At 40.9% G+C, this 24779-nt stretch overlaps 1 protein-coding gene across 16 annotated transcripts in view; it reads left to right on the top strand.

The window, feature by feature from the left end:
* The window catches only part of KMT2C (lysine methyltransferase 2C), a 356746-nt gene that overhangs the window by 264608 nt on the left and 67359 nt on the right, over positions 1–24779 (top strand). For 11 of the 16 annotated variants that reach the window (XM_075062190.1, XM_032767811.2, XM_032767809.2 and 8 more), the window contains 5 exons: positions 282–500; positions 5216–5344; positions 7987–8106; positions 14054–14184; positions 16723–16909. In XM_075062190.1, coding sequence (XP_074918291.1) covers positions 282–500; positions 5216–5344; positions 7987–8106; positions 14054–14184; positions 16723–16909 — 786 coding nt within the window. The remainder of the gene's footprint in view (positions 1–281; positions 501–5215; positions 5345–7986; positions 8107–14053; positions 14185–16722; positions 16910–24779) is intronic. The other 5 variants (XM_032767808.2, XM_032767813.2, XM_032767801.2 and 2 more) reach the window with 3 other exon arrangements.

Genomic DNA, 24779 nt, shown 5'->3' with positions numbered 1-24779 from the left:
GCGCCCAGCCAACCCGCCGAGTGTTGCTAGGGTAAAAGTTTCTCCGACGAACATGCACGCGGCGCGCACGCACCTAACTGGAATGGATATGAGCAACACATCTCGAAGAACAACAGTTACAAAAGTGAGTAACCATCTTTTCTAGTGCTTATAATGTGTCTTGCTTTGACATACATATGTATGGTTAACTCTTTAAAGTAGTGTTTAAATAATTCATCCAAGGCTTGAGTCAAGGTATAAAGAGTTTTATATTCCTGTTGTGATTCATGTAATTTGTATAGACCCACCGAAGACATATACCCAAGATGGAGTCTGTTTGACAGAATTGGGGATGTCTCAGTTACAGAGCCTCACTGTTACAGTACCAAGAAGAAAACGGACAAAACCAAAGCTTAAATTGAAGATTATAAACCAGAACAGTGTAGCTGTGCTACAGACACCACCAGATATCCAATCAGAGCATTCCAGAGATGGAGAGATGGATGACAGTAGAGGTAATGGTCAGTATGTAGCATATTTTCAGTTTGATATTTATTGCATTTCATGCATATATTTGTACATATGGCCGTATTTTAAATGTATTGTTTACTACTCATATAGGTGCTTCTGTTTCACTCGAAGTGCTAAATGGTTAAGATGGACTAACTGCAAAACATGACTGTCAGTGTTCATAGCTGTCCATTTCAAGGAGATAGACTTTCCTATTACTTTTGTTCATGTGTCATCTATCTCGTACAGAAACCATGTCTTTAAGACTAACAATAGGGGCAGAACAGAAGGTCTGGCTGCCCTTCCATAGAACACCAGTACTACAACTGAAAATTTTGCACACTATGGGGAGTACACAGCGCACTCTGAGACTCTCAGACCCAGAGCAAATGCTCTTAGAAAGTTGTAGCCCCAGGGCTTAACAAAGAGACATCTAGACTTCTTGGGCTCTTTCAAATATGATGCTCAAAAGTAAGGGTGAGATGGCATACGAGGGTACTCAGGGACAGTTGAATTTCTTGAGGTGGGGGGTCTCAACTCATCCTTCTCTAGACACAAAGAGGGTCTGGGGAGGGCATGGAATTGCCATTTCCGACAGAGAAGAAGTTGTTGACCCCAGTCTGAAGCAACACATCCTTTTACTTCCCTGGCCAAGTGAGCTTTTGTTTGACTCCATAATCCCAGACTGGACAGGAGTTGGATTGGAAAATGGATCACACAGTTATCCAAATGTATCTGGTTTAAGTAGAGTCCACTGTACATTCTGATAACTGTATTGTGGACTATCATGTTAATCCTAAACCTGAGGAAAGGCTAACTAAATACAAGTGTGTAAGTCAGGAAATAAATTACACAAGCATCTATTAAAAGTGGAATGCAGACACCCCACCTCACCGCACTCTGAAATGCTTTCTGTTTACGCAACATTGTCTTACTGTTAATCAGATTAAATGTCATAAGAGGCTTTTTGTAGATATAGAGTGTTCTTGAGATAGAGTGATTTAACTCTAGTATGGTCTCATGTTAAGTGTTGATATAAGTAGCATGGCAGTTGTTTGATTGGTGTATCCTTAATCATGATCTGTTGTTGGCTGGAAGAAATGTGTATTTTTATGATGTGTTTGTTTTGTTTGTTTGTTACTTTTGAATGATGGAATGATCACTTTTCTCTTGCTTTGTTTGTGATTAATAGATTCGTAGAGTTTAAGGCCACAATGACTCCAAGATCTCTTTCTTGAGTGGTAACAGCTAATTTAAATCCCATCATTTTATAAGCATAGTTGGGATTATGTTTGCCAATCTGCATTACTTTGCATTTATCAACACTGAATTTCATCTGCCATTTTGTTGCCCAGTCACCCAGTTTTGTGAGATCCTTTTGTAGCTCTTCATAGTCTGCTTTGGACTTAACTATCTTGAGTAGTTTTGTATCATTTGCAAAATTTGCCACCTCACTGTTTACCCCTTTTTCCAGATCATTTATGAATACGTTAAATTGGACTGGTCCTAGTACAGACCACTGGGAAGTGCCAATATTTACCTCTCTATTCTGAAAAGTGACCATTTATTCCTACCCTGTTTCGTATCTTTTAACCAGTTACCTATCCATGACAGGATCTTCTTTCTTATGATCTATTATATCATCTAGTCTGACCTCCAGTATATCAGAAGACCTTAAATTCACCCAGTGGTCCCTCTTGAGCCCAACAGTTTGTGTTTGATTAAAACATATCTCCCAGAAAGACATCCAGTCTTGATTTGAAGACTTCGAGAGAAAATCCACCATTTCCATTAGTAGTTTGTTCTAATGGTTAATCATCCTGGCTGTTTTTTTTTTAATTTTGTATCTTAATACCAGTTCAAAATTTGTCTGGATTTAGCTTCCGGACATTGGTTCTTGTCTAGACCCACCAAAGACATATACCCAAGATGGAATCTGTTTGACAGAATTGGGGATATCTGTTACAGAGCCACACTGTTATAGTACCAACAAGAAAATGGACCAAACCAAAGCTAGATTAAACACCTTTAGTGCCTTGTATTTTCTCCCTGTGAAGGCACTGTAATCAAGTCACCTCTCAATCTTCTTTTTGATAAGATAACAAGATATGTAATATAATGCACATAGTATGGCAGTGGAATAGGGGATTTAACTTTTTGTTTTGATTTCAGTTCTCATCCCCTCAGCTGTATTTTTTTTCATTAAGTGATTGTGATAAAATGTTTCAATGTATTTGAAAACTGGCCTGGATTTAGGTGTGTTAAAAGCCTCAGGATAGCTCTTTAGATAATATTTGTAGACCTTTGCTTTGAAAAGAAACTAGGAAACCCTTGAACTAAGAGAGCACTCTGAACATAGCGTATATGGTTGTTCGTAAGTTGATTATTTTTATAGTAAAAAAGAGAAGCACCAGAGACAGAAGTCGGCTTATGAATGGGTATAGAGAGGGAGAGGTGAGACACAGCCCCTCTCCACAACAGAGGGAGCCTCTCCACCTCTGGCCATGCTGCTCTCCCCCCAGGCTCCAAAACAGCTGCAGCTCCGGGGCTGGCAGGCTGAAGCTGTGCCACTTGGCCCCACCCCCAGAGTAGGTTGTGGCCGCACTGCACAGGCGCCGGAGCACGTTGTGGCCACTCCACCCAGTCCAGCCCGCTGGAACATGCTGCAGCCGCGCTGCCCAGCCTGCTGGAGCAGCTCCAGCCAGGTCAGAGAGATCCTTCCCAGATAAGGTGGGAAGGGATGGGATGGGGAGAGTGTGGGGATCCTGGGCTAGGGGTGGGGTCATGTGGGGGGTGATCACAGAGGTTACTCCCCTGACTCCCAGCTCCCCCTCCCCCCCCCCAAAAATTTCCCCATCAGTTGCTGTCCCAGCCCATCAGGGTAAGCAGCTGGCATGCTGGGACACTTTGTTTATTTAGATTTACATCTGTGCCTGCGGACACTTGAGGTAAACAAACCATCTCGGACCACCAATGGCTTATCCTGATGACTGGGAGCCAAAGTTTGCTGACCCCTGAATTATAGGGTCGGCTTATGAACGAGTTATAAAAACTTTCCCTTTTTACTCATCCATCTTTGGGGGGTCTGCTTATAATCGAACCGGCTTATGATTGGGTACAGAGGATCTTTTGGGTACCTAAGAAAACTTTGTTCCTTGCTGGGGCTGGAAGTTTTGCTGAGAGGACTTGTTCATCCTCTAAAGAGTAGAGAAAAGCACTACATGTTACTCAATGGAGACTGCCTAGCCAGTCCAAAAGTAGAGCTGATAGACTTCAGAAGGAGTCCTGTCCAGTTTGAAGGTCTGGTCAAGAGCTCAGCCTTTGGGAGTAAGGCATGTGGTTGCTAGAAATGAGAGACTCTCTGATGCCTTTATTACTCAGCAGCATAAGTAGACTGCACAGAGATGTATTTCTTCAAAATTATGTATTTCTTTTTCAGTGTATGTGTGTTTAATGTTGTACACATGTATTAAAGAAACCTTGCAAAATTACCATGAAATGTAACTAGCTCATGCACAACATTTACCTTCCCCACCCTTTACAATAATGGTTGATAATTAAGAAACTAGGGACATGTAGCTCACTCCCCAGAGATACATTTAGCACTCACCTTTGACCACATTACTGTCCTTATTCCATTAAGCCTTTGTTAATGGGACTGCCCCCAGCATTCAGGATATCAGACTGAAAAGAATGTTTTGCTAGTGAGTAATGACCTCTCCAGATTCTCCAACAACTTCCCAGGCACCTAAATGGCCAAGGAGAGAAAACAAATCTAGTCCCTGACTCCTGATATCTTTTTGTTAAAAAAAATATTTTTAAAATGTCAAGACCTGTATGACGCACACGATACAGGAAGATGGGGGCAGGGCGATATCAGCACTCATTTATTGACACTCATTTTAGGATGACTAACACTGAATTAATGCATCTGCAGCCCATGTCCTCGGCAGCACGGGCTACCACAAGCATATCAGACTTGTCCTCCGCTCTCTAGACTGGCTCCCATAAACTATTGAATCGAGTTCAAGGTCTCAGTCATTATCTTCAAAGTGTTCAGTGTTCTGGGCCAAAGATATCTACAAAATCACCTGAAGCTCTGTCATGAGAACTTTGAGTGACAACTCTGCTCTTCTGGTGCAGTGGAACTTTCTAGCATTAGAGTAAAGCTTGTCTGTGTGGGAGACAGAGCTTTCTCAGGGGCAGACCCAAGACTGTGGAATGAACTCTCAAAAAACTGAGGACCACCACAAACCTCACCCCCTTCTGCTCCAAGTGCAAGGCTTACTCTCTTGACCTGCCTTCTCTATGGAAACAGAGAGAAGTGTGTACATTTAACAAACAAACAAGAAAAATAGCCCAAAATAGAACCCTACCTAAATAAAACACTACATTGCACACATAATTACCCCTTTGGGAAGAAGATGAGAGAGAAAACAAACTGCATATGACAGATGTTAGTCACATCACTTAAAGCGCTACTTGAGAGCCCTCCGATATTACAGTGATGAAGGAAGTATAAGAAACTCAACAGAATAAAGCTATGCAGAATCACAGATTCATGTAGATGAAACATTTTACCTCTATAGACCCCCTTGCAGTCTCAGTTTATCATAAGGAAAATCTAACTCCTTAGATGTTTTTGAAAATCCCACTCTATATAGGCTATATGCAAGCATTGTCCTCCTCCTTTTTGGTTTAGTTTATAATTCTGTCTTTTCTCCAGAAGGTGACCTTATGGACTGTGATGGAAAATCAGATTCCAGCCCAGAACGGGAAACTGTGGATGATGATACTAAGGTGACAGAAGGAGCTGATGGGGTCAAAAAGAGAAAGAGAAAGCCATACAGACCTGGTAGGGTACATAATGTAGACCAATTTGTTTGTCACATTTAAGTTTTCTACTATGTAAATAATCTATTAATTTAGAAATAGAAAGACTAAACAGCATGTGTAGGAAAGGCTTCTTTGGGTGGTTCATTCCTCATTGTGCAATGTAGTAGTTTCTTCTATTATGGTTAAAAATAATTTACAGTCTGATTATCCAGGTAGGCTTTCCCAGGTTGCTGCACAGCAACAGTTCTGCCCTTATGCTGCAAATACTGGTTCACAATTCAGATTTGCAGCCAGTTATGGATAATTTAACTTGAGAAAAGAAAGCACTGTGCTTTTCTAATTGGATGCATATGTTGTAGGTTAAACATACGTATATGCTGTATTGTATAAAAATGTGTATCTATGGCTCAGTGAAGTATGTGCGTGAGGCTTTTTGCTTCTTTAAAGAGAATACTTTTGTAGGTATCTACTACCTGTTTTCTGAAGTGTGTGATAAGCAGGGCCCTTCCAAATTCTTGGTCATGAAAAACACATTGTGTAACATGAAATCTGGTCTTCCCCATGAAATGTAGCTTTTTGTGTACTTTTACTCTATACTATACTAGAGGGTAAAAGTATACAAAAGTACATGGTGTTTCTCAAACTGTGGGTCCTGATCCAAAGGAGACTGCAAGGCTATTGTATGGAGGATATTGCCTCTCTTACTTCTGCGCTGCATTCAGAGCTGGGCAGCTGGAGAGGCAGCTGCTGGCTAGGCGCCCTGCTCTGAAGGCAGCGCCGCCACCAGCAGCAGTACAGAGGTAAAGGTGGCACAGAGGTAAAGTGTATTGCCACTCTTATTTCTGCGCTGCTGCTGGTGATGGCACTGCCTTCAGAGCTGGGTGCCTGGACAGCTGCTGTCCAGCTGCCAAGCTCTGAAAGCAGCTCAGAAGTAAGGGTGGCAATACTGCAATCCTCCCTACAATAGTCTTGTGATCCCCACTTGGGTTGAGAAATGATGAGTTAAGGGCTTTATATGTGTATATTTTGCTATTTTTAAATACATGTTCATGCTTTGTTACAACACCTTGAAATTTAAGATTTAACTATCTGAAACCATAAAATTCTAGATTTTTTTTTAATGCTAGCCCCATGAAATTTATGAAAATGGACTGTGAATTAGGTAGGGAGGGCCCTAGTGATAAGGGTACCTTTCATACAGTCTGAAGATGATTCAGACTCTACACAGTTCAGTTGTCAGTTGTTGGGTGAATGAATCACCTTGCATTTATTGATAGTCTTCATAGTTAAAAAACAAACAAACAAACAAACTGATTGGACAATTGGCACAAAAATATTTCCCTGAAGTTTTAAATAAGGGTGGGGGATGGTACAAGATGGAAACAGCATGTTGAGAGCAATTTTTGTTTAGAATATCACCAGGTTCAGTCATCACTGGCATTTTCAGTCTCTTACCATCCAATTTTTAAGTTCTCGACCATACTGACTTCATAGGTGCCTACTCCGTGAGTGCTCTGGGGCTGGAGCACCCATGGAGAAAAATTAGTGGGTGCTCTCTACCCACCGGCAGGCAAGCTCCCCTCACTCCCCCCCCGCCCTACCTCCTCCTCATCCCTGCTCCTCCTCTACCTTCCAGCGTTTCCCACCCAGCCACTGATAAATTGGTGGTATTAGCACGCTCTGGGAGGGGAGGGAGGAGCGGGAACTTGACGCGCTCAGGAGAGGAAGTGGGGAAGAGGCAGGGAAGGGGTTGGAATAGGGGCAGGGAGGGGATGGAGTTGGGATGGGGCCTTTGGGGAAGAGGCGGGGCAGGGCCGGGGTTAGAGTGGAGATCAAGAACCCACGGTAAAGAGGGGAAGTCAGCGTCTATGATTGACTTTACAAATTGCATCCTTGTGATAACACAATCTTTTGGCTACAGTAAGGGTTCTGTGCTGAGAGTCCTAGACAATTGTGATATCAGAGGTAACTCAGCCATTGGCCCTCCTTACTCTACAGCTAATTTGCATGCAGCAGTTTTATGGTTGTCTGAGGGACACTGCACAGATGATGGATTACTTTGTTCAACTGACACAGTTCTTCAAAACCACTTAGACAAGAACCCCAAATATACATTACCCCTCATTGCAGCACACAGCCCTCATTTTGCCACCCACACAAATCTTCTAACACAACACAAGCCTCACGCAAATCAGCACAGGCCTCCCAGCAGAAAACAACCCTCACATAAATCAATACAACGCTCCCAGCATAACACACACATTCGCTAACCCTCACTTATGCTTACCCGAAAAACATAGCTACACATCATCACCAGTACCAGTATCAATGTGCTTATATTGATATACCTTATGTTTAGCCATATAGGAACGAGAATAATCCAGACCAGTAAAAGACACATTTTATACCAATTTAACCGTGTCCACACTTACGAGTTGTACTAGTATGTCAATAAAAAATTCACACCCATAACCAATGTAGCTATGTCCATACAAACTGTGTGTAAACTAGGTCTTAAGGAAAATTATTTCTGTGTTTCAAAGAAGTCCTTGTATGTGGGCAACCAAAAAATATCTAATCCTTAATGGCTTTTTCTTTGTTTCCATTTTTATCTGGAAATGTAATCTGCATCTGCTTGTTGTATTTTTGTTTCTTTGATAGGTATTGGAGGATTCATGGTACGCCAGAGAAGTCGTACAGGGCAGGGTAAAACTAAGAGATCTCTCTCCAGGAAAGATTCTTCCGGTTCTGTTTCTGAGCAGTTGCCTAGCAGAGAAGATGGTATGTACTAACATTTATTTGTTTGTAAATTATTGCCAATGCTTAATTTAGAAAAAAGATGGAACTATTTTTTTATCTGCTGCTTTCAGGAGATTATTGCAGTGGAAAAATGGTTACATTATTATTGTTTGTCACCTCATTTTATGAATTTGGTGGCTATACTAATTCATTTGTATTTACAGCAGTGTCTAAAATTCACAAAGAGACAGAACTCGAAATGTCCTGAAACACTAACAACATGTTTCAGGTTACTAAGACACAGCTAAGAGAAACAGTGTGCTCTAGTAGAGTGGGCACTGTGCTGGGACTCAGGAGACCTAGGTTCCATTCCCAGCTCAGCTACTGACCTACTGCTATAGCTTGGACCCCCGACTTAGAAATGGTTCCATTTGTTTGTATAACATTTGTATTACACGTAAGGGTATGTCTACATGTAAAACGCTGCAGTAGTCAGCTGCGCTGCTGTAGTGCTTCGATGTAAATGCTACCTACCACCAATAGGAGGGCTTCTCCCATTGGCATTGGTAATCCACCTCTTCCATCAACCGAGCACTGGTCTGCCCCGGGGATTAGGTCGGAATAGCTACGTCACTCGGGGGGTGTGGATTTTTCACACTCCTAAGCAATGTAGCTATACCATGAGTGTCTGCTTTGTAAATATTCTTTTAGTTTGGAATAGAATGTCTGCTCAACCTGCTGTAAAAAAAAAACTTCCTTTGCCTGTTCCTAACATACTGTAGCACAGGGGTAGGCAACCTATGGCACGTGTGCCGAAGGCGGCACGCAAGCTGATTTTCAGTGGCACACTGCCTGGGTCCTGGCCACTGGTCTGGGGGGCTCTGCATTTTAATTTTAAATAAAGTTTCTTAAACATTTTAAAAATCTTATTTACTTTACATACAATAGTTTAGTTATATATTATAGACTTATAGAAAGAGATCTAAAAACATTAAAATGTATTACTGGCACGCAAAATCTTAAAATTAGAGTGAATAAATGAAGATTCGGCACACCGCTTCTGAAAGGTTGTGGACCCCTGCTGTAGCATATGGGCTCCTCTTTTATAACCTTCAGACATTGCTTTAACACCTGATGAGGTGCTAACTGCATACAGGTGGCACTTCTGTAGTTTGATAGGTTACTTTTTCCCGCCTTTTCAGCAGTACCTGACAAAGGGCACTCAACAACCTGGCTAATCAAAAAACCGATTATACCATGAGAATAAATGAGGCCCTAAAACAAGAAGTGTGTGTGGAAGGGGGTTAATTATCCTAGTTTTATTCATTTAACAGTTATATCTGATATGGTTATAAGAAAGTATGGTATTTGCATCTGTTTGCATATCATAAACACTTTTCCAGACCCTTTCTGTGGTTGGGATACCTTCTTTTCTGAGGGTGGATTTTTTGTATAAATGTATAAATACATGGGCTGTAGAACTTGAGTCACTTTTCACTAATGTGAGAAAGGGCTGTATAATCTAGTCCAGTAATTCTCAACCACGGGTAGACACAGGTCTTCCAGGGGTACATCAGCTCATCTAGATATTTGCTGAGTTTTACAACAGGCTACATAAAAAGCACTAGTAAAGTCAGTACAAACTAAAATTTAATAGAGCCACTGACTTGTTTATACTGCTGTATGTACTAGACACAGAAATGTAAGTACAATATTTATATTCCAGTTAATTTGTTTTATAATTATGTGGTAAAAAAAAAAAGGAAGTAAGCAATTTTTCAGTAATAGTGTGCTGTGACACCTTTGTATTTTTATGTCTGATTTTGTAAAGCAAGTAGTCTTCAAGTGAGGTGAAACTTGACAAATCAGACTCCTGGAAGGCGTACAGTAGTCTGGAAAGGTTACGAACCACTGACTCTTAAGTATTAAACCATATATAATATAGCCCTTGAACTGAAGTCAGTGTGACTGCTTGTGGAGCACAGGTGCTAAACTTCTACAAACTGATTATTAGAACCTGATCCTCAGAGCTTGTCTACCCTGGCGCTTAACAGTGCTGCAACTTCCTCACTCAGGGGTGTGAAAAAACACCCCCTGAGTGCAGCAAGTTTCAGCGCTATAAAGTGCCAGGGTAGACAGTGCTCCGGCTCTGGGAGCTATTCCCCTCATGGAGGTGGCTTTTTTAAAGTGCTAGGAGACAGTTCTCTCAGCGCTCTGCCGCGACTACACAAGCCACGTTAAAATGTTGCCAGTGTAGACTAGCCTTAAGACTATGGCCTTAATAGAAGCACTACAGTGGCACAGCTGCAGCTGCACCGCTGTACCACTTCAGTGTAGCCACTCACTACAGCAATGGCAGGGTTCTCCCGGCGCTGTAGTTAATCCACTTCCCCAAGATGTGGTAACTAGACTGTCTGCACCGGAGACTAGGTCGGCATTCCTACATTATACAGGGGGGTGGATTTTTCACACCCCTGAGCAACGTAGCTGGGTTGACCTAACTTTTTAGTATAGACGTGGTCTAAGTGATGAACTTACCAAAAACAAAAGTGAGGATATGCCAAGAACGGGGGTGGAAAAGAAGGATGGACTTCAGCAAGGCTTTAGTCCCACATGACATTCTGATAAGTAAATTGGAGAAATGCGGGCTGTGTCTGGTGTTGTTTAACGTCTCTGTTAATGACCTGGATGTAGGAATAGAGAGCATACTGATCAAATTTACAGATGAGAGAAAGCTTGGGGGGAGGGTTTGCCAACACTTTGGAGCATAAAGCTAAAACTCAGAGGGATCTTGAAAAATTGGAGAACGGGGCTATAGACAACAAAATGAAATGAAATTCAATAAAGACAAGTGAAAGAAAAAACAAATGCATAAATACAGAATGCGGGAAAACTGACTTGGCAGCCTAGGAGGACCTGGGAATGGTGATAGATCACAACCTCAAAGTGAGAGCAATATGATGCTGTTGCAAAAGAAGCAACTGAAATTTTTGGTTGACTGCCTAGGGAGATTGTAGAAACTCCTTCACTGGATGTTTTCAAAGGGAGGCTGGGTAACCATCTGTTTAGATGCAGCAAATCCTGCATCTCAGCAGGGGGTTAGACTAGATGACCCTTGAGGTCGGTCCTAACCCTATGATTCTGAGTAACGCATATCTGATAATGACGTGGGTGGATGTTTATGTGTGTGATGCACATTTGATTTTTCCTAACAAGTAGTTTTCGAATACTGAGACAGATCCTCAGCTAGTTTAAATCGGCATAGCTGAATTAAGATCAGTGGTGTCATGCAGGTTTATACCAGCTGAGAGTGGCCCTTAGGGAAGGTCTGCACTACAAACTTGCATCAGCGCAGCTGCAGTGCTTCTGGTGAAGAAGCTCAAAGCTGATGGGAGACAACTCTCCGCAAGAGTCAGTAACTATATCAGTGGGAGAGCTCCTCCAGACGACATAGTGCTTTCTACACAGGGGGCCTAAGGTCGGTATAACTACATCGCTCAGGGGTGTGGATTTTTCACTTTTGAACAACATAGTTATACCAAAGTAAGCATGTAGTGCAGACCTGGCCTTAGTCTCCAATGTTGATCCCCTGGGTTGTCATTTGGTGCATTCTCCTGTTTCATTCCCTCTTGTGTGCTGGCAGCAAAAACATACTCTAAAGCAATTTTGAGATCAGGGTAATAGTACATTTCAGTCTGCTCAGAGTAAGCAGTACAGCAGAACAGCACAAGGCGTGGAGAGTTAAACAAGAACAGGAAAGGAAAGAGAGAGAATACAAAGAGGCAGAGACCATACAAAAACACAGAGAGGCAATTCAGTGTAAGAGGAATATAAAACAGAGGAGGATAAAGATCCATAGCAGTGGAAGAGAAGAAAGAGAGAAGCAGAATAATTCAGGCACTACGGAATTGGGGAATACAGAATTTAGACAACTAAACTGCAGAGAAATGGCATAAAAACAGTGGTGATAATTGGCAAGTCCATACGAATGGGAGAGAAGGTCCCCGGGGGATTGGCAGAATAACTTCTGGTCACTTCCTTGGCTGGTAAGCTCACTCATAGGATAGACTCTTCTTATTGACTTCCGAGACCCTCTCTCTCATGTCGTTATCTTAAGAGTTCAAAATTTGTCATAAAATCCATAAACCACGACTGTGCAACAGTAAAACATAACTACAGAATTTGGCCGTAGCGGTTTTGTTAGCAGTGCATCTACAGTACAGTATAACACATTTTCTTACCTAACAATGTAGTTGGTTTAGTGATTTTTCCTAAGTAACTTCCTGCAATTAAGCTGGGCACTTCACAAGTGCAAAACATTCTTTTTAAAAGTACTTCAATTAGTTGCAGTGACTCTACTTCTTTGTCTAAATAAACAATTTGATGGGGGATTTGTTATTCTGCAGTGTTTTGCAGAAAAATCTTTTGTGTTTGTTACAAAAATAATTATTGCCTCTTTTGAATACAATAGCTGAATTATTCAGAAAATATTTTGATTGCTTCAAGGTCCTCAGTGTGTTTTTAGTAGAGACTTCAACACAGAGCTACGAAGGTATTCAAAAAATAAATTAAGTAGCATAGATTACAGGGAAAAGCCTGCCCTAGAGATAGATAAGAGGCAAGAGAACAAGCGCTTCAGAATAATAGGCACGTAAATTATCTGGACCTGATTCCACAAATTTCACCACAGAATTCTGGAACAGTTAGCAGAGAAAGGAAGCATTAGTACACTTTATTTCCAACAAATTATGGAAGCACACTAATGGATAAACCCCTTTGTGGAATGGGATACAACTACTTCTATTCTTGTGTAGGAGGCTGGTCTAAGGAGATGTCTACAAAGCAAAGGAAAGCCCATGCCAGCCAACTCGGGCTTGTGGGGCTTGGGCTGTGGGGTTTTACATTGCTGTGTAGACTTCCAGGGTCGGGCTGGAGCCTGGGATTTGAGACTCTCCCACCTCACAGGGTCCTACCCAGAAGTCTACGCAGCAGTGAAGCAGCCCAAGCCCCGTGAGCCCTAGTCATCTGGCACAGGCCAGGCCTGTTTTTTATTTTGCTTTGTAGACATACCCCAAGAGGAAGTCTCTTCTTTTTCTAAGATCTATGTAAGGTTATGGTCAGAAAAGTGACTGTGTAAAAATGGCACCTCCTTTTGCAATGGACCTGTTCCCTGCATGCATTCCAGGTCAGCACTGCTTGATTTCTTACTGTGTTACCATTGCCAAATTAGCACAACTAGGAGAACTGAGCTGGCTACTTTTCTGGCTTATGCATCATTTGGTAGGTCTACACTTATGGTGGTATATAGAGTGCAGACTCTGCATGCCCAGCCAGCCTGCATATAAATAGCAGTATAGCTGGTGAGGCACTGCTTGTGTGAATAGACTAGAGTGCTCTACATGCCTGAACCCCAGAGTATGTAGCCTGCATGGCTGTCTACATGCCCAAGAAATGACTCTCCCTATCTATCCTGCTATTTTTAGCAGTATAGAGTCCCACTGCCTCCCAGCTGCTGGAGCCTTTCTGCACCACAGTGGAAAAACTCTGGCAAGTAGGAAAGGCTCGGGCAGGGAGAAGCAGTGAGCAAAGGATCCCCGGATCCAAAGCCTGCAGCCTCCTCCCTGCCAGAGCCTTTCACTGCCACATGTAGCTACACACCACAGTGAGTGTGGATGCAGCATATAACTACATGCACCCTACTCTCCACCACAAGTGTAGGCAAGGTCACTAACAGAATTATTACTTCTCAGCTTTAATCATATTTCATTTGGAATCATCAAATTCAGTATGAAAATTGAGAGATGACAAACATGTAACCAACCCCACAATACCATTTTTACAGAGATCCTTTTCAGAGTAGAACTGTACTTCAGAGAATTAGGTTGCATAGTACATATTGTCCCTCTTAAATAATAAACATTGGATGTGTATAGTGGGTCAGAGAGATAAAGAGAATTTTAATGTATTTGTACATGAATGTTGTTTTTAGGTTGGACTGAACAGCTGCCAGATACACCAGTTGATGAGTCTACTCCTATTTCTGAAAATACTGAGAAAATAAAAAAGCGTTACAGGAAAAAGAAAAATAAACTTGAAGAAACCTTCCCTGCATACTTGCAGGTACAGTCGTTGCTATCCATTATGTGCTATTTAAAACTAATGTGTGCATGTGTTGAATAAACTGTTAATATATTTAAAGTATAAATGTTTGCTTTCTGATATCTAATTTATCACTCAGTTGATGTGGCTTTTGCATAAGGAATATATAATAAAAGCTATTCTTTGTAGTTTCTGTAGTGAGATTATTACACACACTGGGGACTCCCTGCATTCCTTCATTCCTGCTCCCACAAGCTCCCTGTGTACCACCTTCCCATCTCCCTCTATTTTAAAGACTCTGTGCAACTTCTCCCACCCCTTCCTCATGCCTGGACATCTCTGTATCCCCCATTGTCCACTCTGCCACATGCGAGGGTCTCCTCTTCCACACACCTCATTCCAGCAGCTCTGTGTGCTTCCCCCTTCCACCTTTCCCTCCTGGTAGGGGTTCTGTATGTTGCACCCACCCCTTCTGCCCCCATGCCAGGGTCCCCCAATCTTCCCCTCCCCATGCCATGAGCTATGTTCAAGCCCCTTTTGCCCCATGCCCTTCCTTCCTCTTCCCCCTCCACCCCTCATTATTCTTTCTGTCTGGGTGATAAGAAAGAAGTAATATCTTTTTAATGGACCAACTTCTGTTGGGGGGGGAGAGAGAGAGAGAAGCTTTCAAGCTTACATAGAGCTCTTCTTCAAGTCTGGGAATGTACTTGGAGTGTCATAGCTAAATGCAAGGTGGAATGGATTGTTTAACGTAAGTAGCTAACCCATATTTCAAGGGACCATTCAAAGTGAAGTGGCCCATTAACACCTCTCCAGTCATAGGGGGGAAAGACATGGGCGGAAGGGGGTTCGTGGGTTATAGATTGTTGTAATAAACCATAAATCCAGTGTCTCTATTAATGATTTTTAGGGTCTAGAAAAGTTTGAATTTACGTTCGGAGGCTTGTCCGTTGAAGGTGTTATGCATCTTTCTTTGAAGATGAGATCTGAGAGGTCAGATATAGAGTGATGGCTTTGTAAAAAGTGTTCACCCACAGGGAATATGGTGTTTTTGTCTTTTATCATTTTTCTGTGTGAGTTCATTCAAGGGTATAGTCTGAGAGATAAGTCATTCAGGGTGTGAACGTGTTACACTCTATTAGAATGGTAGACAGAGATGAGAAGGTGTTAATGGGTGCCATCAACTAGTTGACTGATCTTTAGACAATTGCAGAGGTACTTGGAAGCTCTAACTGTCCCAAACAGTTTTCCTCTGATTTTCCCATCAAAAGGATTCTGGCCATTGATGCCTATAATATGCCTTGTGAAACTTTGGAATTGGTAGGATGCAGTATTTAATTTAAAAGTTGTTGAGTTACATGCAGACAGACAGAAAATGCTGTCTCATTGCATACAAGGCGTTCACAGGCTTGGGCAACTATCTCTCCATTTTCCAGTCCCTAGCTTGCTATTGAGCAATAACACATAGTTTTTCCTCCCAGCACACGGAAACACTAGACCTTCAATTTGCATACTTGCATATATTGCAAAAAGCCTGAGTCAGATCTTGTCATTTCTCCTTGATATTATTACATTTTTCTTTATAGAAAGATCACAGACTATTATTTGATGAGAAAAAAATACTGTGTTCAGAGAGGGGGGAGAGGGGAAAAAATCCATGAATTAAGACTTCCTCTTACTTACAGGGATCTTATTTTTTATTTTTTTTTACTTACTTCAATTCTGTTGAAACATAGAATAGTTCTTTAGCTCTTGTGTGTGGGTTCTGACTACATTAAAGCAGAGAATAACTGAAATTTAAAAGTAATTTTAATTACATTTCTAACAATTTGAACTTAAAATGATATGGGTTTCTAGGGCCAAATGAGAAAGTGGCGATAAATAAATTAAAAATACTGTAACTGACAAGTTGGTTTGAAGTTTGTTTAGCCTATTGACCAGTCAGTGGGTTCCTGATGTACTTTTCATGAGTCAGCTGCAAGTGAATGACAGCTATTACACAGTGTATGTAAGTCTGCTAATGAAAATGAACATTTTGTGGTGTTGCAGCTGCACGATGTGGTGATTTCTGCTAATTGATAACCATTCAGGAAAGATGGATGGTCAGTGGTTAGAACACTAGCCTGGGACTCAGAGACCCAAGTTCAGTTCCTTACTCTTCCATAGAACTTTTGTGTGGCTTTGGTCAAGTCATTTCCTTGCCTCACAGTGATATTTGTGTGAGGATAAATCCTTGAAAGATTGTGTTGTGCTCAGATACCACAGGACTGTGTTGGTACCTAAGGAAAGTTTTTGGTTTGTTTTTTTCCTATATAACCTAAGATGTGAATTTAAACTGATGTGGTTGTACCAGTGTAATCACTACCACCCTCCACCAGTGACACACACACGCCTCCCCTCACCCTTCCAGGGTGGACACTCTTATACCGATATAACAGTGTCCATACAGATGCTATATAATTATATTGGTATAAATACTAAAACTTTCTCATGTAGACAGATAGATATACAAATTTTCCTAAATAAACTGACTTTAATGTATGTTTGTCTTCATTATAGGAAGCTTTCTTTGGAAAAGATCTTCTAGATACCAGTAGACAAAGTAAGATGAGCCTAGAAAATGTATCTGAAGAATCACTTCTGATGTCATGTAAAACTGATCAGACCACAAATTTTCTGGATCCATCTTCTGACCCACTGCTTAGTTCAGCCTCTACTCCAGCTCAAGCAAAACTAGGAGCTCAAGGTATACCAAGCTAAAGTTAGTAATAATTCAGTCGTGTTTGGTTTTGTTGTTGTAGGAGTTTTCCCATACTTTCGTGTTTTCATTTTTAACATACACACTTTCTAACATTCTTTAATTTAATATTACAAGACTACTTAACATTATATTAGGTAATAAGCCACAATTGGGTGTTTATTCTGGAGTCACTAATACACGGCTGCAGGCCTTCCACTGACTTGCCTTATACATGGTCTAATAAGACTCCTTGATTTTAATTTGCATGTTTTCAAAACACTTAGAAACAGGGTAGAAAGTGTATCCTGTTTTAGGAAGACAAATCCTTCATGATGGAAGGCTAAGGTAGACTAATTGGAAAGACAGCATTTAAAACCTGTTCTTTGTACTGGTGAATATTTATTTTCAAGTTATTATTGTCTAATTTTTAGTATTGATTATTTTAGGTTCCCGGACTCCTCAGACTTTTGGGGATTCTTTTTGCTTTATATTGTCCCCCATGAGCCTGAATGCTCTTTCAGGGTGCAGTTTATAGCCAAAAGTTTGACTCTCACTTTCTACTGCAAAAGCTAAACTGGGAATGTTATTTTAACTTCATGGATAGTGAGTCTTGATCATGGCTGGAGCGCCACAAAGTGCTGCTGAAAGGCCAGCTTCGCTCAAAGGAGCAATCTTTCATTTTCCCAACTGTCCTACTACTTCAAGAATTCTTTTTCTCAATGTCTCATAGGTATATGCTATGTGTTAAGCAGTATCTTATCCCTCTCCATTATGTATTTTAACACTTAGTATTACGCTGTATGGTTATTTTGTGACTCATAGCTTGTCTGATCCATACTGTAAATAGTTTTTGTACTGTTACCCAATAATTTTTTACCCATGTATTTCTGGCGGTTTTGAATGTGCACAGAATGGGCATCAATTATAACTTTTACCTTTGCAAAAGAGAAAATTACTTAGTTGTCTTGTTGCCCATTGAAAATGGTAGTTAAACTCCAAAAGGTACAACTTTCATGTTGCACAATTAAAATCACAAGAATCAAGGAATGCAAAGATTAGGAACCTTAGAGTAATGTTATCACAGTCCCCACTGCATGTTTTCTAGTCAACATTGTATAAGTCCCAACTCTGCAAGTAGATGCACTCGCAGAGACCTTTTTACCCATGAGGAGTTCTACTGAAACTCTCCATGGATGCAAACAAAGCTCCATGTTGGTGCATCTGCTTGCAGGATTGAGGTCATAAGCACTAATATATTAAGCCAATGGGGTAGAAGTTTTGAACTGTGCAGCCTTAGTGCTGCCTTAATGTTGTGTTATGCATTTAATTTTCTGTTTTTTAAAGCTTGGGAGGAAAAACAAAATAGGAAATGATAGGGGAAAATATAAAGCCACACAATTCCATGCTTTACTCCTGCTGGTACAGATACCTAGTTTTTTAATTATTAAAGTATGTTCTCTCATTCCCCATTAATATATGTGCATTTCACAGAGGCATGGTGCAGTGTTACATGAATAACCCTAGTATCTCCAAAATAACAGCCAGGGAGCAGCTTTTGCATCCACTCTCCTCTATGACCATGTAGCCAGTGCTTATTCCTTGGTACCTTACCAACCAGAGGGCCTTGGAGACCTGTTACCCAGGAAGAGGGGTTAGAAGACTCATTCCTCATGCGCTTCTTTCTGATTTTCTGGACTCTGGAAGTCTCAATCCATTTCAGGACACAAAGCCTGAGAGCCCAGGAACTTTAAAACAAAACAAAACAAAAATTGTTTAATCTGAGACAAAATGTGAAAAAGTTCACTCCAAAACAAAAATGTTTCAAAGAGTACATTCTGAGCAACAGAGAATCAGGTAGGCTTAGTTTAAACTTCTGTAAACATAAGAATAATTATCAGCAGCCACTATAGGTCTATAGGAATACCAAGTCAGCAGATGTATCTATCCTGCTGTTGAGATTTCAGTGAGTCAGAACTATGACTTGGGCATATTCCTCTTCTTATACACCATGAGATGGCTGGAGTGCCAGTGATGGAAGTCCCGTGCCTAGCCTGATTGGTTTCAGCATAAAGATTTTTTATAAACTCTTGTGCTATGGCTGTGTGTGCGGCCAAGAAACAGTTCTTTCCCTCCACGATTGCATCTGCAAAATCTTAAACAGCAGATTTATTTCAGATGGTAGATAGTCTGGTAAATCTGAACTGTCTCACTGGTGGCTGATCTCCTTCTTGTCAGGGATGAAGACAATGCCGGTGGTATTAGATCCACATCAGCTGCCTTTGATCAGTGGCCTTGTTCTTTACTCTCAGAAACCCCTATTATTACAACAGATCTTAATGGGTAATTGTGTGCAATTGCTTGTCTTCCTGAAGAGTTCTCAAGGATGGGGTACCGCAAGTTGCCACTGTGTTATGTCTTCTGTTCAACATCTACATGGGATCCTTAGAAGGGTTAATAAGGAGCCCCATAGGGTTTGGTGTTTTCAGTATGCTGATGACACTGATCTGTAGGTTTCTGTCTCATTGACTTAGATGATGGGTTCAGTGCTTCAGCCCGTAATCTGGTTGAAATTGGGACATAGATGAGAGCAAGGTGGCTGAAGCTCAACTCAGACAAGACTGAGGTGGTGATGATGGGTTGGGGGAAGCAGCCAGATGCGGTGGTGGAGGTAATATCAAGGAGTATCACTGCCATTAGTTGTTAGTGTTAACAATTTAGGGTTATTTTAGACTCCCAGCTTCTGTTTGAGGATCATATTACAGCAGTGACTCAGTGATCTTTTCCTCATCTGCATCTTAGTAAGTGGTTGCAACCTTTCATTTTGGATGCAGACCTTGCCACTGTTATCCCTGTTTTTGCAAGACCAGGCTATTGCAGTGCACTCTACCTGGGGCCACTGTGCCAGCATACAATCTGGTCTGATGAATAGCTATGTCCCCTCAGTTCTCCAACCTGGGATGCCTTTTACACTGCTTCCCTGTGAGATTTATCACTCCTGGTCTCCTCTCAGATAGCTTCCAGCAAGTAAGTTGCTCCCATTTATGGTGTATGAGTGCTGTAGCCAGCCACCCATGAATTACACTGCAGAGCAACACCAAGAAATTCCCAGCCTCAGACTTCTCCCCAGAAAAGTACGTTTTGTACTGCCCAGCTCTTTCCTGGACAATACAAGTTCATATAAAGTCTGTTATTTTATTAATAGAAAATGATATGTACAAATCCTGTTTTTCCAAAGGGAACTTCCCAAACACTTCAATGCAAACACACTGGTTTAGATAAAAATAAAACAAGTTTACTAATTACAAAAGATTGATGCCTCATTACTGGTAATCATTTAAAATCTAAGTCAGAATTGGTTACAGAAAATAAAAGTAAAAAACAACTAATACTTAACTTAACAAATTAAGTGAATTCAAAGCAGAGGTCTCTCTCACCACAAGTTACAATAGTCTTACTGGTTGAATTCCTTTCAGTCAGGACTCTCCCCCAATCCAAAGTTGTTTCCTCTGTTCTTCAGGTGTTGCGGGTTCTGTGGGTAGAGAGATAAGGAGGAATTATTTGGGGTGCCTACTCAATCCTTTCATAGTTCTTTCTCCAAGAATCATCTCCAGCTCAGGTTCAGAAGACATAAAGTCTGTGTGGATGGGAACCCCCTCCTCTTTCTTTGTGAAGATACAGATTTTCACCCACATCCTCTTTCCTGCCAAAAAATGGCCATTTAACCAGGCGATGGTCTATTTGCTTTTACTGACACCTAGTTGAGGCGTTGGCTAGCCTTTTGTCTGTGGGGAATGGTTTGTGGCTGCTTCCCCCAGACTTGGGACATGTCTTAGTAATACCATACAGTGGAATCTTATAACTTTACATGCAGTGTTGCCACACATATTTTACCAGGACATATGATCAGCAAATTACAAGTTTTCAAATGATATTACAAAGTATACTTTATACGAGATTTATCATAGTAGTGTAAAAGGGGTGAATGTAGGGTACAGACTGTCACAGCCATTAAACCATTCAGAGACTGAAGCTGGGGTAGTATGCAGCAGCTCAGTAACTGAGCAGGGCATCATACTGCGATCACATGACCCCAGAGCTCCAGGGTATGCACTTGCTGCCCATTGGTGGAATTCAAAGTGTTGATTGTGACCTATAAAGCCCTAAATGGCCTGGGATCGGCCTCCATGAGGGGTTCTCTCTCTTGCCAGGCCATACTGCCACTGCTGCAGTTAACAGAGTTACCTGTGCTGGATCCCTCATGTTACAAAAGAGAGGGACAGCTGGTAGGACATTCTCCATGAGGGCTCTGGGACTCTGGAACTTGTTCTCCCTCCCTCCTCCCACTCCAACCTCTCTTACCCTCCTTTGGTCTGAAATATCCCCTGTTCAGTGACTATTTGGGCATGCTACAAAAAACATCTGTTTGATATGGTCTCTGGAGATGGCTGAGGGTATGCTTCCCAGCTGATGATTAAGGCAGGTAGTTGGCCCAGTTCCAGTGGAACTGATTTTAATGCTGTTGAGATTTAATTCAATTGAATGGATTGTGTAATTAATTATGTGAGAGAGCTTAGAGCCTTAGATAGGCATCTTTATTATTTGAATTTAAATAAACAAAAACAAATGCACCTGAGGAATGAAGTCCACAAGGTACCAATATAACTGTGTTCATCCAGGAACCCAGAAATGCAGGTAGGTCACTTTTCCTTTTTGCTTGGCTTTAGTTTTCATCTCCAATCCAAAACGGCCAAGTGAAGTGACAAGTGGTGAAAAGCCTTTGGCTCTGACCTGAAGCAGCTGACCAAAGCAACTTGGCAGTTTCCAAGCTAAGACTTAACACACATTCAATTTAATCTACACACGAAAAAAAAATAAAAAAAGTAGAAGAGAGAGAAAAACGGTCAATTTTAGAACACATGGGAAGATAGCTTGCTTTTTTTTTTCTGTTTTTAATTGCAGTGAAACCATAGGACCAGAGCTGGCCACAGAGAGAAGTCTAATAGTAAGCTCTGTTCAGTTTATTTTCACCCTGGAGCCATTGCTAACTCGCTCTAGATAAGGATTTGTTTTATAAAGGTGCTTAAGTATTAAGGACTTTCCTTGAGTAGTATTTGATGCCTAATAGGAAAATGCCACATTAGAATTTGTCTAGCGTAAGAATGAGGGGTGTAATCTTGCTCTTCTGGGGTGTTTCCACTTAGGAGACCTTTTTCTTTTTTTTCCTGCTTCGATACTTCTGCCATCAGACAAGTTGCATCATTTGAGTGGATATTTTCATAAAGCCAAGCGTGACGGCATCTGATCCTTTTAGCTAGCCAGTTAGCAAGCCATCTAGCCATCTTATGTCATCAGACCCATTTGTGGTGATACATGAATTACCACTGCATGATTAGTGTACTGGAATCAAAATGCAAAGTTAATATGCAAAGGCAAATTTTTCACAAAAGCAAAATCAGCTTTTGTCCACAGTGTGTACTTACATTCCATATTGTTTATTTAGCACCAGATACACTGATTAAATAAAAACTATCTACAACTGAACACATTTCTGAGGCACTTAAAGTACTTCCCTGTCTATAAATAGATAGCTAAGGGTTAATGTTTTCTTTTACCTGTAAAGGTTGAAAAGGGGACCGAACACCTGACAAGAGGACCATCAGGAAACTGGTTTTTTAAAAGCTTAAGGGGGTTGTGGTGTCTTCTTTGTTGGGTCTGTGTCGTTTTGTCTCGTCTCTTCAGCTATGAGAAGCTTCTTTCTATCTTAATTCTTTGCTGTTTCCAATGTAAGACAGGTAGAAAAACATATAGGCTTTCATGTGTGTTGTGTGGTGTATTTCATCGTGTGTGTAACTTGCTGGATGTTTTAATTGTATCTCTTTGAATAAGGTTGTTTGTTCATTTTTTCTTTAAGCAATTATCCTGTAGTATTGTCATTCGATACAAGAGAAATTTGATGTCTTTTTCTTTCTTTTTTTTTTATATAAAGTTTTCTTTGTAAGACTGTTTGAGTTTTCTCTTGGGTAGGCTAAGGAACAAGGGAAGGAATTCTCTTGTGTTAGAACTACGGAGGATAAGCTCTGCAGACCAGGGAATTGGTGGAGGGAAAAGAGAGAGAGAGAATCATTTCTGTTTCCTTGTATTTGGGGTTTGTCTCTTTGTGGATAGAGGAGATATGCTTCTTGGTATTGTGATGATAAAGGAATTGCATCAATACTCTCAAGTTAGCCCAGAGAGGAAAGTCTGGGTGGGAGAGGGAGGGGGAAGGGAAGTGGAGTATTTCCCTTGCCGATAAGACTCAGAGCTTCTGGGTCTTGGGGTCCCTCCAGGGAAAGTTTGGGGGGACCAGAGCGAGGCAGGTGCTGTAATTCCTGTCTCGTGGCAGCGAGATAAGATCCAAGCTGGTAATTAAGCTTGGAGGTTCATGCTAAGCACCCAGATTTTGGACGCTAAGGTCCAGATTTGGGAGAGAGGCTTACAACATTCCCTCATTATAATTAGTCCCTGTTCTCTATGCACAATAATGTAGCTCAATCTAGTAGCCATTCTCCACTGATAAATTGTCCTATAAATTACAAAGCAAGCTTGAAGCATAAAACATTACCCAATGAAGACAGTACTATGTTACAGCTACTTTGCATGGGTGTAAGTGATTATACAAAGAGGGTCAGGTCTATTCTCCTGTCTACTCTGATTTTTAGCATGGTTCAGGGAAGAACCTGTAGGAGTAGTGGGATCATGTTAGAGAAAGGAAAATTTAATCTAAACAGCTGAAAAAACCTTCAGGTCATGTGAGGTGTAGAAGACCATGGCGTAGCCTCACAGAAGAAGTTCTGGAAGCACAGCCCCTTGAGCCAGGTTAAACTAGACTGAATAGAACTAGAAATGCTGCAGTGTAGACGTCTTTCTACCATTCTACTGCTGTGTCTAGTCTGTGTCTTACTGCTGTCCCTCTTTGTCCTGCCCACCTTCACTTGCCTCCATCTCTGTCCATGTTACTGTCCTATTCTTCATATTTTACTCCTGAGGTACTTCTCCAATTGGTTTCAGTAGTCTTTACTTTTCCTGATAGACTTTCTAAGTTATTCTGGTTTATTTGTCAAACTCATCCTATTGGAATGCTTCATAATATTCAGTGATTTGTGCTCAAGCATTTATCTACAGATATTTTTACCTAGAGTTAACTATCAATTTGTTTACAAACATGTAAACTACCTGAAGTTAAGGCTAGGGTGGACACTTCCCAAACATTCATTCCAGGCTAGAGGTAGGATCTGATCCTGCAACATGTACATATGTTCGTAACTTTATTCACACATGCATATTTCCAGGACTGAGCCTTAAAGAAATATTATTACTGTGAACTAAATGCCATAGTGCCAGATGATTATAAATTGCAGAGTGTGAAGATACTTGTGAACATAACTTCCCCATCAGTAGTAAAAATTTAGATTTCATTTTTCTTTAATGTTTTCAGTGCTGCCAGCTATTGCAATTTTATTGTGAATCTTGCAATATTGGGTGTTTCTTTTTAAAGCCTTAGATCCTGGAGTCATGTTACTTTGAAAGAAAGCTTACATTTTTTTAAAAGAAGTGTGTGTTTCTTACCTTCATAGTTTGTAGAGAAAAGCTTGAAAATGCATTCCAAGTGTACCCCATGGGTTTAAAAAATTGAAGGGGAATAAAAAAATCATTGTTTTTGTTTTGTTAAATGTCATAAATTTTAAACCAGTCATGATTTTTTGACACTTTGAGTTGGCAATACAATTGATATTTGCCAGGTATAATAAATATAGCTGAAGAAAAACTTCAAATGTGATGTTCCCTCAAAAATATAATTAATAAGAAAACCACTCTCATAAAACAGAGTTTTTTCCCC

The sequence above is a fragment of the Chelonoidis abingdonii genome, chromosome 2, assembly GCF_003597395.2.
Source record: "Chelonoidis abingdonii isolate Lonesome George chromosome 2, CheloAbing_2.0, whole genome shotgun sequence".
NCBI classification, from domain to species: domain Eukaryota; kingdom Metazoa; phylum Chordata; order Testudines; family Testudinidae; genus Chelonoidis; species Chelonoidis abingdonii.
This window is presented reverse-complemented; position numbering and strand designations above follow the sequence as displayed.